General features: G+C 41.6%; 1 protein-coding gene across 3 annotated transcripts; it reads right to left on the reverse strand.

Annotated features, from left to right (window-relative positions):
• Positions 1-8,293: 8,293 nt before the first annotated feature.
• Positions 8,294-14,344, reverse strand: tmem150b (transmembrane protein 150B). Of its 3 annotated transcripts, XM_064985870.1 has the most exons (8): positions 14,238-14,344; positions 13,964-14,033; positions 13,357-13,440; positions 11,771-11,830; positions 10,429-10,496; positions 10,221-10,348; positions 9,553-9,730; positions 8,294-9,250 (listed from the first exon to the last, which is right to left on the reverse strand). In XM_064985870.1, exons 3-8 carry the CDS (start codon positions 13,419-13,421, stop codon positions 9,054-9,056), a joined length of 696 nt encoding a protein of 231 aa, XP_064841942.1. In that variant the 5' UTR covers positions 13,422-13,440; positions 13,964-14,033; positions 14,238-14,344; the 3' UTR covers positions 8,294-9,053. The 3 variants fall into 3 exon arrangements, with proteins under 3 accessions (XP_064841942.1, XP_064841944.1, XP_064841943.1); XM_064985872.1 differs by lacking the exon at positions 13,964-14,033 and having other exon boundaries at positions 14,238-14,341; XM_064985871.1 differs by lacking the exon at positions 14,238-14,344 and having other exon boundaries at positions 13,964-14,229.

Here is a 14,344-nt window from a genome sequence, read left to right on the forward strand (position 1 = left end):
ACAATGCACCCCATTACAGTGGGGGACAGACCAGACAGAAGGTCACTCCCTCGCCCTCATGCTCCGACACGACAATCTCCCTCCCTAACTATACAGACCACAGTCTTTTGAGCCAGACTTCCTCCATTGTCACATACGCAAATATACCGTTTCTGAGTGTCTGGGTCTGCACACTAGTGCAATTATATAATTATGTGATTGTCGCGGGGGGGGGGGGGGAGAGACGAGGGCTTTTGTGTGCCGGTGGATGGAATGTGGTGCGCATGGCATTTTTCTGCAAAAGGGCAGTTTTCTGGAACCTTGTGCCAAGGAGAGGAGGGTGAGATCACAGCTGGTAGTGCCCACTCTGTATCTCTCTCTCTCTTACTCTCCCGACCCCCCCATTCAGTTCTCTCTCTCTCTCTCTCTCTCTCTCTCTCTCTCTCTCTCTCTCCCACTCTCCCGACCCCCCCCCATTCCTTTTTTCTCTCTCTCTCTCTCTCTCTCTCTCTCTCTCTCTCTCTCTCTCTCTCTCTCTCTCTCTCTCTCTCTCTCCATATATACAGTATATCCCTCTATCTGTCCCGTAGAGTTCCAGGTTCAGAGCCGCTGCTCTTGGACAGATCTGGCCTTTCGCTGGGTCTGGAGCAGTATTTTGGGAGTCAGAAGATAAGGGTTAGGGCACACTGTGAGACCACGGTTCGAGGGCCTGGGGCGAGTGCTCCGTTCTGCGATAGTGGAGCAGCACTATTGTTGCTGGTCAAGAGCTGTTAGTGGGATAAGAGCAATTTGAGCCGAAGCAGGTGTTTATTGAGATTACAGTAGGCTGCAGCACTGCGGCCTATTGAATGAAAGTCGAGACTAACAAATCAGGCATTTCATCAACCGTTCTCTTTTCCTGGAAGAGAATGTCTCACTCTCAACCGTTGCAAGATTTTCATCGATGACCTCTCTATTTTAACTCAGTTTTTTTTATTAGGTGTTATTGCTTTATCAGGGGGCCTCCTTTGCCATTTAATGAAAACAGCAGGACCCAAGGTTCTGTGGCACCAGGACTAGTTTAGGAATTCCTCCTCATTAGATGTACCGTACACAATTTCAATCCCGTCTCGTGAAAATATCTATCAGCCTATGCTACTTAATCCAAGTTATGTTCCCACTCTACTTGCAATGGTTCACAGTACTAGGCCTGCAGTGGCCCCAATGTCTTACTTAGCACACTATAAACAATAAACCAAGTTTGAAACGAAACCAAAAAGAAAAAAAACGGGTACTTGGGGGAAAATTCCCATCAAATTCCAGCATGTCTGATCCCCTCGCCTCTCGTCAAAGGCCCCGTCTCGAGATCACACAGCGTGTAGTATGTGAAAGAATGTCAAAGGGGGACGGGGGGGAAAGAGCTAGGGGGCTTGAGATTCCCCGTCTAAAACCGATTACGCCGCATTCAAATGGACGCCAAAGGTATTTTATAGCGGCAGTAAAAGTTGTGAAGTACAAAGAAGTAGAATCAAAGGTCATTTAATATCATCCTCTTGTCCACACAGACTGAACTGCATAAATGTGGAGATGAGTCAAGGACTGGACCCCTGCGATCACCATGGCTGGCCCTGTAATCAGCCAAGATACTCAGTTCATCTTAAAATACCCCTAACACATTGTTTGCGAATGCAAAATGTCTGGCTCGACCAGGGGGTATCTTCCAAAATGTTTTGGCATGTCACCAGAATGACATTTTCCCATCAGTATGATCATGCAATGCAGCTCAATGGTGCTCCATAGTGCAGTGCCTCCGGTGGCCATGTCTGTCCCTACAGGGCTGACGGAGAACATCTATGGAGTGGAGTAGAAGGCGCTAAACTAACATTAGACGAGGGGGTGCAACCTAAAATCATGAGCGCATTTGAAGGGGATATGCGCAACCCTTTCTCACATTTTAAAAACGTTGTGTTTCATTAGCTGCTTGAAATAGCTCACAGAATATATTGTACCCACAGAAGTAAGTTGTGTGGCAGAGTAAGGCTGTAAAGGACATGGGAGATAGGACCACAACTCCGTGTTGTATTAAACTTAGAATTTTTGTAATACTTGATATAAACGTAACATTCTGTATTTCTACGTTATGACAAAATTGTCCCTTGCTGCTAAAGAAAATGTGACATTACATTTATTTAACAGTGACATTTCATCATTGTGAACTTTTCCTTTCCTGCAGGCTCAAGCCTCCCTCCATCCTCTCTTTCTCTCTCTCACTCTCTTATTCATTGTTAGCCAGCTGACAGGTGGAGAGACAGACAAAGGCCAGACTTTTCCTGATGTGGTGACAAAATGCTACTGCCACGGGTTCAATACACACGTAACACAACATTAGACAAACACACTATTGCTCCATAAATAAGATTGCAGAACATCCAAACCATCCAATCTGTAAGGCATGTTATATTTAATGAGTTTACTTGATTTTTGTGACACTGAAAGATATGTCGTATGCTGTGAAGCTTCAAAAGTGTTCAGTACGCTGAAGTGAGTATAGGTGAGTCGACGTAACTGGCTTGGTGGCGCCACCATGTGGTAGAATGAACTAAATACAGTCCAGCACCTCTACGTCATCCTCACATAATAAAATATGTAGATAAATAACACATGACACTCTCCATGATGTATCGTATATTCAACATTTTCCCCATTACCGTCCTGCTAGCTGTGCTACCATACATTCTTACCACAGGAGGCTGCTGAGGGGACGATGGCTCATAATAATGGCGTCCTCCCCTCAGAGTGTATAGAATGGAGTGAATAGAATGGGAAACCATGTGTTTGATGTGTTTGATAATATTCCATTTAATTCCATTCCAGCAATGAGACCGTCCTCCTCAATTAATGTGCCTCCGGCCACCTGCGACTCTGATGAGAACGTTGGTGCTCTGGGTCTTGCTGAGACCTTGCTTCTGCATAGTGAGCTGGTGACAGTCGATTGTGACGGAGCTCGGAGCAAAACAGGTCAAACAGGCCAAAGAAGGACATGACCAGAGCCCACTCAGAAATGGCCGCTCCAGAGCAGAAGGGCACATGAGAGAGTATGCCTACAGACACTAAAGAAGTGAAAGGGCAGTCAAGATATTGGTTTCCGTTGTGACAGTACGTGACCTTCCTCATTCTGTATAGACAGATTCTGATTTGATTATGCTGCCATGGAATCATATACAAAACAGCTAGGCAACAGCATGTTTAACTCAACAGAGTAAACAGTTGTCACATGCTCCGAATATGTTTACTTTACAAGCCCTTAACCAACAAAGCAGTTAAGAAAAATAATATTTACTAAATAAACCAAAGAAAACATTTAATCAAAGAGCAACAATAAAATAACAATAATGAGTCTAAATATAGGGGGTACCGGTACTGAGTCAATGTGTGGGGGTACATGTTAGTCGAGTTAATTGAGATAATATGTACATGTAGGTAGGGGTAAAGTGACTTTGCATAGATAATAAACAGCGAGTAGCAGCAGTATAAAAGGGGGGGATCAATGCAAATAGTCCTGGTAGCCATGGTGCTCCGGTACCGCTTGCCATGCGGTAGCAGAGAACAGTCTATGACTAGGGTGGCTTGAGTCTTTGACAATTTTCAGGGCCTTCCTCTGACACCGCCTGGTATAGAGGTCCTGGATGGCAGGAGGCTTGGCCCCAGTGATGTAATGGGCTGTACGCACTACCCTCTGTAGTGCCTTGCGTTCGGAGGCCGAGCAGTTGCCATACTAGGCGGTGATGCAACCAGTCAGGATGCTCTCGATGATCTGAGGACCCATGCCAAATCTGTTCCGTCTCCTGAGGGGGAATAGGCTTTGTCGTGCCCTTTTCACGACTGTCTTGGTGTGTTTTGACCATAATAGTTTGTTGGTGATGTGGGCACCAAGTAACATGAATCTCTCATCTTGCTCTACTACAGCCCGATGCGAATGGGGACGTGCGCCTCACAAGTCCTCAACTGGCAGTTTCATTAAATAGTACCCGCAAAACACCAGTCTCAACTTCAATAGTGAAGTGGCGACTCCGGGATGCTGGCCTTCTAGGCAGAGTTGCAAAGAAAAAGCCATATCTCAGACTGGCCAATAAAAAGAAAAGATGATGGGCAAAAGAACTCAGACACTAGAGGACCTCTGTCTAGAAGGCCAGCATCCCAGAGTCACCTCTTCACTGTTGACAGTGAGAGTGGTGTTTTCCAGGTACTATTTAATGAAGCTGCCAGTTGAAGCTGCCAGACTTGTGAGGCGTCTGTTTCTAAAATTAGACACTCTAATGTACTTGTCCTCTTGCTCAGTTGTGCACCGGGGCCTCCCACTCCTCTTTCTATTCTGGTTAGTGCCAGTTCGCACTGTTCTGTGAAGGGAGTAATACACAGCTTTGTACGAGATCTTCAGTTTCTTGGCAATTTCTTGTATGGAATAGCCTTCATTTCTCAGAAGAAGAATATACTGATGAGTTTCAGGAGAAAGTTATTTGTTTCTGGCAATTTTGAGCCTGTAATCAAACCCGCAAATTCTGATGCTCCAGATACTCAACTAGTCTAAAGAAGGCCAGTTTTATTACTTCTTTATTCAGAACAGTTTCACTACTTGGTACACCACATAAAATAAGATTTAAAAAATAGAAGTATTGCCATTGTACTTTTCTTCTCTATAACCAGTCATAGAATTCATAAACTTAATCTCCATTTAAATTGGATTATTTGTGGCAACATGATTTGTGTACTGTAGGTCTGCGTTACTCTGGAGTCGTTAAACCCTTTACAGTGTTGTAAAGACCAGTGTGACTCCTACATGATGTAGGGGAATCTCTCTGTGATATTAGAAGTCTCAGCGATACCCAGCAAGAACAAGAACTGTGTTTAGTATTTCAACACTTCAGTGAAAATAAAACTTTTTTCAGAACACACCAACAGAATGTAGCTATTCAGTTCATGTGTTTTGTTTCTCGCTCTCAGAACGTACGTTTCCTGTGTCTATTACTTTGCACCAACAGTACTTTTTTTTTTTATAGACACCATTTCATTGTACATTAGCTTGAGATATCGGTGACCACAGCAAACCAGCCGGTCAGATACTCGCACCGTCTATACGCCCACAGTGCCACATTATGATCCAGTTAGGTCACCTGGGATAAATTAAACTAGACACCCATTCAAAGTCATTTAAATCATCCTCTTTGCTCTTCTAATGATTATCTAATTCCATATAGACACAAGCTATGGGCTAAATATGGCATATGTTCTCTACTCTGTTTTGGAACACAAAGTTGCAGTATAATGTACTTTAAAAGTTCAAAATTGTAAGCTGAAAAATATTTGCCTCAGTTCATATGATTACGTTCGTAAATGTGAAACACTCCATTTAGTATGGTATATTTAGGTTCCGTTATTAATTAGGTTAGGTCACATTATGAATGGAATAACGCTTGTACAATATCATCTAAATTAGAGGATGCATAGTATCATATGTCTTACCCAGTCGCACAATAGCATATGAATTGGATGGGAAACTAACTACAAAGGTTAGGATCATTTACATGAAGGTTAGGAGAACTAAAATGACAAAGGTTAGGTGAATTTAAGTAGCAGGTTAGTTTTCAAGCTATGTAACTTTCAAAATACATAAATCATCCCTGTAAGGATGCAAAATGCATCACACGGGGAAGATTTCCTGACAAGCGAAACATTGTGGGTCTACAACGTACCAATAAAACAAATACCAAAATATAATTTTTTGGGGTGGAGTTTTCCTTCAAGTTTTGAATAAGGGTTAGGGGACGGGCTAACTCAAATGTATCAGTTGTCCCCTACTCAACTCGAACACGCAACCTTTGGATCGCTAGATGGTAGTGGATTACACCCCCCACCCAGCTGACCTCCCTCCCTCCCTCCTTCCTTTTGTTTCTTTTGTTAGTAGGTATCATACGTCTTGAAGTATGTTTCATATGGCTCTGAGGCCAGGCTGATTTACATGGCCTGATTGTGCTCCCATGTAGTAGAATGGACTAACTACAGTATAGCACCTCTCTCACCCTCATCCTACAGATTCCTGTCACAGTGAAAGCAATACAATGAGACAACCTACAGAGAGAGGAAACATAACAACCACCACTGCTGTAGTCAAAAGATGAACAAAGATCAGGAAAATATCATCAATATTTCCCTTAAACTCAACAGAAACCAAACAAAAAGGTTTCGCTAAGGAGATGCAGCATCAAAGTTAGTAGTATTTTATTAAATAAAAAGAGTAGCAGTTTATTCAACAATATGTTTAAAATATGTACACTTATGTAGAGCTCAATCAGAGCTGAATGTTCAAGTATTCATTATTACATTACTATTCTGTTTACTGTACATTATGATCCCATTATGATCCCATGCTCTGTGTCTCGCTGAGGCCTTGGTTCTGCATGGTGAGCTGGTGACAGCCGATATGACGGAACTCGGATGCAAAGAGGTTTTAAATTGACTTTAAAACAATGAGCCACCCATGTGTGTATGGTATTGTGGCATTGTGGGCTCATTAACATTTCCCAGCATGATTTGTTAGTGTTTATACAAGTTTAACCGTGGTAGTGCCTCTATATACATAGTCCAAATACACAGTGGAATTCGGGGTAAACCCTTTACAGTGACCAGCGTCACTCTTACCTGATGTAGGGGAATCTCGCTGTGATATTAACAGTCTCATTTGATACAGCGATACCAAACCTGGGAAGAACAAGTACTGCCGTTAGTATATCAATACTTCAGTGATTTTCTGTTTGTTATTTGCACTGATAGTATGTTTCTTATCAACACCATCTCATTGTGCATAAGACCACACTATTATTCTATCTAGACAAGTAGCTGGAGAGCAGACCAGTCTGTTAGATACTCACACCACCCATATTACCACAGTGCCAAACAGATTGGAAGCAGCGCCCAGATTTTTGTTTACTTACGTCACCTGGGAAAGACGAAACGAGACAACTGAGACACCCAGATACACTTGAGACCAATTTCAATAAAAAGGGACAAAGGTCCTCAACTAAGGAACTCATAAAAACATCTTACCCCAGGCCACTTCAAATGGTGACTATCCCAGAAAAATGAAACGCATATATCTGCAATGATCTTTGAGGTTTATTGACAGGACAAACAAACTGCCTTACAATTGGGCATGTCAGACACCTGCCTCAGAGACTTAGACAGGAAACTGTCAGAGGCACCTATAACCTGGCAACGAAGTGGAATAGTCAAACAAAACTAAGGTTAATCGTTGTATGTTGAAGTGAGTATAGGCTTGGTGGTGCCACCATGTGGTAGAATTGATTAAGTGCAGTACAGCTCCTCTGCATCACCCTCACACACAGATTCCTGTAACAGTGAAAGCAATACTATGTGACAACAGAGGAACGAAACATAGCATCCACCACTGCAGCAGTCAAAACATTGAAGACAAATTCTGCCCTTTCAACAGAAACAAAGATGTAGGCTCTAGGTGAATAGATGCTGCAGACTACTTACTCCCAAGCAAATCTTGACCTGTATTTTCTGCAGTAATGCTCAGGGTTGACTTGAGACACCATGTAGCATGCTGTCTTTCTAATGCAGCGTGAATCAGTCAGTCTTCACCTTCAGCTCGATAGCCTGGCTAAATGGACTGACAAAAACAGAGGCTGAAAAAACGGCAGTGTTCTCCTTGGCAGGCAGTCAATCAGTCTGTGCGGCTGCATCGGTGGAGGACTGGCTGTGTTCAGGAGGGTGCAATGTTAAAAAAACGTTCAGATAGAAATTGGTTATGTAGAACAGCTATACTTATGTCACATAGAATTGGGTGTCATGCCACGTCTATAAATTGTATTTCTATCTGCAACGTTTTTAATGGGTAGTTCTGAAGAAAATGAAGGGCAGCACAGCTGATCACAGCCACCCCCTGCAAACAGCCCTCGCCTTGAGGAAATCAGGAAGTGGTAAGTTTCCCAAAGGTATTCTTTATGTTTTTTGGTAACCCACATTCAAGGCTGCTTGTCCTAAAGGCTTGGACACATAATGCTAATATGCATATTTATTCAGAAACACTAACAATAGCACTGAAAACAGATTTGGTACTATATATCAACAATATGGACCTTTGCAACTGCACATTGATTGTTTAAATGTTTGTAAAAAATAAATCTGATATAACTACTGTTTTAAAATGTTTTTAAATTCTGTTTTAAATGTGTTTGCACTGAGAAAACAAATGTCATGTTTTATTTTTTTGACGTGACAGACACTGATGGAAGGCTCGATATTCTCTGTACAGTATGTTTAAAGTCACATTTTATTTAACATCAGCAGAATAAATTAAAAACACTTACAGTTACGTAAACCCTCATCAGACACTTATGTAAACCCTCATGACTTGATAAAGTTTCCATTCCTGTATCATATCTTCTTCTACATAAATAGTGTAGATATGTTTACAGTGTTCATGTCTTGATGTGCTCATTTAAATCATTTCTGTTGGTACAAAAATAAAGCCAAAAGGGAGAAAATCTTATCTGAAAGCCACGCCCCTAATAGGCCACGCCTCATGAAAATAACCTGGGTTACATTAAAAAAAGCCCCAGCTGCTGGGTCAACCATACTGACGGTTGAAAAACTACCAATGGTTAAATTAACCCATGTTTGGGTATTCCAAACAACCCAACATGTTGTTTGTTTGGAATACCCAAACATGGGTTAATTTAACCATTGGTAGTGTATTTAACAGTCAGTTGGGTTATTCACGCAACCCAACTAGCTAGTCAAAATAACCCTGTGTGTGTGTGTCTTTAGATGTTAAGCTATGAACAGTGTATCAATGCATGGTCACAGTCTCATTTGTATTTATTTTTTAACCTTTATAGGCAAGTCAGTTAAGAACAAATTCTTATTTTCATTGACGGCCTAAGAACAGTGGGTTGTTCAGGGGCAGAACGACAGATTTTTTTTTACCTTGTCAGCTCGGGGATTCAATTTTGAAACCTTTCGGTTACTAGTCCAACACTCTAACCACTAGGCTACCTGCCTCATTGGCTGTACTATGAAACATCATTCATTCTGACCACTCCGTTGGTGCTCTGAGTCTTCAGACGTTGTTTCTGCACGGTGAGCTGGTGGAAGTCGATGTGACGGAACTCGGACCCAAAGAGGCCAAAAAGGACAAAGAAGGACATGACCAAGGCCCACTCACAAATGGCCGCTCCAGATTTGTAGCCGGTATTATGAAGTATAGCCACTGGGGAGGGAAAGGCCAGTCAAGGAGCAAAAACACAAGCAGATGACCTGTCAATGTCTAAAAGATACAGTTTGTATACAGTCTCATTCCCAGCTAAGTGTTCTGCCAGTCTGGCCAGGGAATATACACTACAGCCTCCACTGTATTTGTGTCATATTTTCACCGGTATTCAAGTTGATATATTTTGCATAAACACTGTTTAGCATGCATCAAAAGTGAGTAATAGATGCTTTATATATTCCTACATGAAGAGACATTCTCTGAGAATGGAGAGCGCCCCAATGTTATATCTGTAAGGATACTGGTGATGACCAGGACGGTGCAGATGCTACAGAATGTAGCTCGAAGAGGTCCAACCCAGTGACGGTCTTTCAAGGGATGGGCTTTGTAGCAGAGCCACACCTGCAGCCAGAAGTAGGCCAGGCCCACGAAGAACGCCAAGAACGCTCCCAACAAGTGGATCCCCATCACTACAGATTGCTGAAAGAGAGGGATGAAGAGATGGAGGGATGGGAGAGAAGATGGAATGAAGGAGATATTGTCAGCAATTATCAGGGTATAACAATATGTCAACTTTCTATGTGTACATGCAAGGGGTGGAGGATATTTAAGCAATAAGGCCCATGGAGGTGTGGTATATGGTTGTTCTTATACACAACGCAATGCAGAGTGCCTGGACACAGCCCTTCGACGGGATGTTTTGGCATTATAACACAAACCCCCAAGTTGCCTTATTGCTATTACAGTGGCTTGCGAATGTATCAATGGATGTTTGGGGGGGTTTGTATCATTTTATTTACACATCATGCCTAGGCACTGTATAAACTGGTTACCAGTGGCTGTCAGCCAATCAGCATTCAGGGCTCGAACCACCCAGTTTATAATAGGACTTGTATCAGAATAATACAGAGATATTATAATAGTATTGCAATAACTTCAGTTTACACTGAAGTGAGATTCTAAACAATACCTGGAAGTTTCCGATGAGGGAGATGCCCACACAGGAGATGAAGCCCAGTACGATACTGGCGATGTTCACCTTGCTGTTCTGACCATAGTCCCTGATCTGCTGAAACCGGATCACCACAACCCACAGGGCTGACACAGAGAGAGAAGGGGGTATTAAAAGTGTGTGTGTGCGTGTGTGCGCCTGCACGCGCGTGCATCTATACACTTACCCAAGACAGCACAGACGTTGCAGATCTGAGCAAAGATGCAGCTCTGTGGATTATAGGTGCCACACTCACTGTGGAACACAAAATTCACATTTCAATTATCTACGATTAGAAACACATCATCAGATGTAACAACCTCATAAAGTGTATTGGTTAATTTAACAATACAAACCTTATTGTTTCCCCTCTCATACTTTATGTAAAAAATGTGTCTTATTTTGGGATGATTTGAAGCAAAAACAATATTTCAAAAAATGATAGTATAACTCAATGAAGTTGCTTCTACATGATTTGGACATGAAGCGCAAAAAAACTAATATAAGTACCATTGTCATGCAGACAGGAAAGCACAACCAAAGTATGGATTGCTGTCATACCTTGTCCATAGAAAACCAATGTCATTCTGTAATTTAGGTGAACTTTAATGCTCCATGCTAGCTACGGTATCGGAGCATGAGGTCTGATACCAACAGGCTCAGAGACAGTTTCTATCCACAATCTATCAGACTGCTGAACACTTGTACTGGACAGGACACCTGCTCTGATTCTCCACACCTTAGCACACACACACACACAACAGCTGCTGTTACCAGACTCGTATTATACTGCTCAATTTATACATGTGCACCCCTCACCCTTCCCCAATACACGTGTAAATATTGGACTATAAATTGTGTTTTCCTGTATTATACTTACACTGAGTGTACAAAACATTAGGAACACCTGCTCATTCCATTCTATGATCCTTATTGATGTCACCTTTTAAATCCATTTCAATCAGTATAGATGAAGGTGAGGAGACAGGTTAAAGACAGATTTTTAAGCCTTGGAGACATGGATTGTGTATGTGTGCCAATGGGTAAGACAAAAGATTTAAGTGTCTTTGCCATGCTCACCAATTTGATTGTTTCAAAAACTGCAAGGCTGCTGGGTTTTTCACGCTCAACAGTTTCCTGTATATCAAGAATGGTCCACCACACAAAAGATATCCAGCCAACTTGACATTGTAGAGTCCATGTCCTGACAAAATTGACGCTGTTCTGTGTATGCTAAAATGTTTATTTTATTAATTTACTTTATATTGGTATTCTTATATTTTATTATTTGTTATTGTTGTTGCGTTGTCGAGAAGGAACCTGCAAGTATGTTTTTAATTGGACGATGTATACCATGTGTATCCGATACATATGACTAATACAATTTGAATAATGTTATCATCTTAATATTAACGTTATCTAGTGTTGATTCCTCAAGGATTCACTTTTCATTTTGATCCATGCCTTTGGGAATATTTAAGAAGTACTGTGAAACATTGACTTGATTGAAAGACCCGTGTGACTCCTACCTGATGTAAGGGAATCTACCTGTGATGTTAACAGTCTCATTCGATACAGCGATACCAAACCTGGCAAGAACAAGAACTGTAGTTAGTATTTTAATGCCTTCGGAAAGTATTCAGACCCTTGGACTTTTTCCACATTTTGGTAGGTTACAGTTTTTCCCCCCATCATCAATCTACACACAGTACCATAAATTACAAAACAAAAACAGGATTTTTTTGTTGTTGTTGCTAACACAACAAAAATACGGAAAAATCACATTTACATTAAGTATTCAGACCCTTTACTCAGTACTGAGGTGAAGCACCTTTGGCAGTGATTACAGCCTCAAGTCTTCTTTGGTATGACGCTATAAACGTGGCACACCTGTATTTAGGGAGTTTCTCCCATTCTTCTATGCAGATCATCTCAAGCTCTGTCAGGTTGGATAGGGAGCGTCACTGCACAGCTCACTCAGCTCACAGCTCACTCCAAAGATGTTTGATTGGGTTCAAGTCCGGGCTCTGGCTGGGCCACTCAAGGACATTCAGAGACTTGTCCCTAAAGTACTCCTGTGTTGTCTTGGCTGTTTGCTTTGGGTCGTTGTCCTATTGGAAGGTGAACCTTTGCCCCAGTCTGAGATCCTGAGCGCTCTGGAGCAGGTTTTCATCAAGAATCTCTCTGTACTTTTCTCCGTTCATCTTTCCCTCGATCCTGACTAGTCTCCCAGTCCCTGTCAGAGTGACCATTGGGTCCTTGGTCACCTCGCTGACCAAGGCCCTTCTCCCCTGATTGCTCAGTTTTCCCAGGCGGCCAGCTCTATGCAGTCTTGGTGGTTCCAAACCTCTTCCATTTAATAATGATGGAGGCAACTGTGTTCTTGGGGACCTTCAATGATGCAGACATTTTTTGGTAACTTTCACCAGATCTGTTCATCAACACAATCCTGTTCCAGAACTCTATGGACAATTCCTTTGACCTCATGGCTTGGTCTTTGCTCTGACATGCACAGTCAACTGTGGGACCTCATATAGACAGGTGTGTGCCTTTCCAAATCATGTCCAATCAATTGAATTTACCACAGGTGGCCTCCAATCAAGTTGTAGAAACATCAAGGATGATCAATGGAAACAGGATGGACCTGAGCTCAACTTCGAGTCTCATAGCATGGGGTCTGAATATGTATGTAAATAAGGTATTTCTGTGGGAGGGGGGGGGGTTACTTTGTCATTATGGGGTATAATGTGTAGATTGCTACACATTATGCCCCATAATGTAGGATTTTAGTATTTAAAAAAATAAATATTTTAGAACAAGGCTGTAACGTAACAAAATGTGAAAAAAGTCAAGGGGTCTGAATACTTTCCGAAGGCACCGTGCATCTTTCAGCCCAAACCCTGTGGAGGGTGACAGAGGCAATCATTTGATGTTTGTTTTGTTTCTTGCACTCAGAGCACAAGTGTTCTATGTTTGTTACTTCTACTGAAAGCAACATGAACATTTTCCTCATCGCCATATCATTGTAGTACGAGACCACAGTATTCTTCTGCCTATCACTAATAAAGAAGTGGCTGAAGAGGAGAGCACACGTGGATGTCAGATAAATACTTACACCACCCATATGCCCACAGTGCCAAACACCGCCAAACAGATCGGAAGCAGTGCCCAGAGCCACATAATGGTACACTAAGGTCACCTGGGAAAGACACAATTACTCCTTTGTAGTTTCTTTGAATACCATGTAGTATCCTGACCTGAGTTTAAATACGTGTATTTAATTATTTTTGATTTAAATACTTATTTTGTGTACTTTAGTATTTTCAAATAATGTGGTCAAATCAACTATTTGAACCTATTGTCAAATAATTTCATATAAAATGCAAATTCATTATTTTAAATACTCCTTGGACCTGGGATCAAATGCATTGGAGTATTTAGTTGTATTTCAGCATTTTCAAATACATGCCAATACTTTCCAAGTACACATCCAAATACATTCCAAAATGCAACTTCTTGTATTTTCAAATATCTTAATTTGAAGTGGATGTGAACGTAATTAAAATAGTATTTGAACCCAGGTCCGGTAACATTAGTATCGGTTGATTATCTGTTCATACACATCTTACATGATCAACGCTGATGAGGTGAAAAGGACATTTTGAAGCTATAGGCTACCCACTTGAGAAATCACTGAGTGATTCAGAACGACATATTTTTACCTTGTCAGCTCGGAGGATTCGATCTAGCAACCTTTCGGTTAATAGTCCAACGATCTAACTACTAGGCTACCTGCCGCAATAACGACAAAAGACACAATTTACACAAATAAAGATACATTGACAAGTTTCACGTTACAAGTTGATGTCACATGCACAAGTACAGTGAATTACCTTTCCCGCAAGCTCTATGACAAGATGTCATAGTAACATACAAGAGAAGAATATTTAAGCCAAAGGTAAGAGAAGTTTAGTAAAAAAAGTGGTTTAAACTCACAGAGGTTTTCTTGTATGTACAAGGAAAGAGGGAAAGCTGACAAACTAGATTTTTTTTTCGCCTCTAACTCAATTCGAAATGCTTCTCCCCCTTGGCCTTGATTGTCA

The sequence above is a fragment of the Oncorhynchus masou genome, chromosome 14 (genome assembly GCF_036934945.1).
Source record: "Oncorhynchus masou masou isolate Uvic2021 chromosome 14, UVic_Omas_1.1, whole genome shotgun sequence".
NCBI lineage: Eukaryota > Metazoa > Chordata > Actinopteri > Salmoniformes > Salmonidae > Oncorhynchus > Oncorhynchus masou.

What these genes read in the sequence shown, in the direction of transcription:
- tmem150b (XM_064985870.1), bottom strand. Translation starts at nt 13,421, where the DNA reads ATGTGGCTCTGGGCACTGCTTCCGATCTGTTTGGCGGTGTTTGGCACT. An exon ending in CAACGTCTGTGCTGTCTTGG is followed by an intron (nt 10,349 to 10,428) that starts GTAAGTGTATAG and finishes TCTCTGTGTCAG; the next exon opens with CCCTGTGGGTTGTGGTGATC. An exon ending in CACCGTCCTGGTCATCACCA is followed by an intron (nt 9,251 to 9,552) that starts GTATCCTTACAG and finishes TTCCCTCCCCAG; the next exon opens with TGGCTATACTTCATAATACC.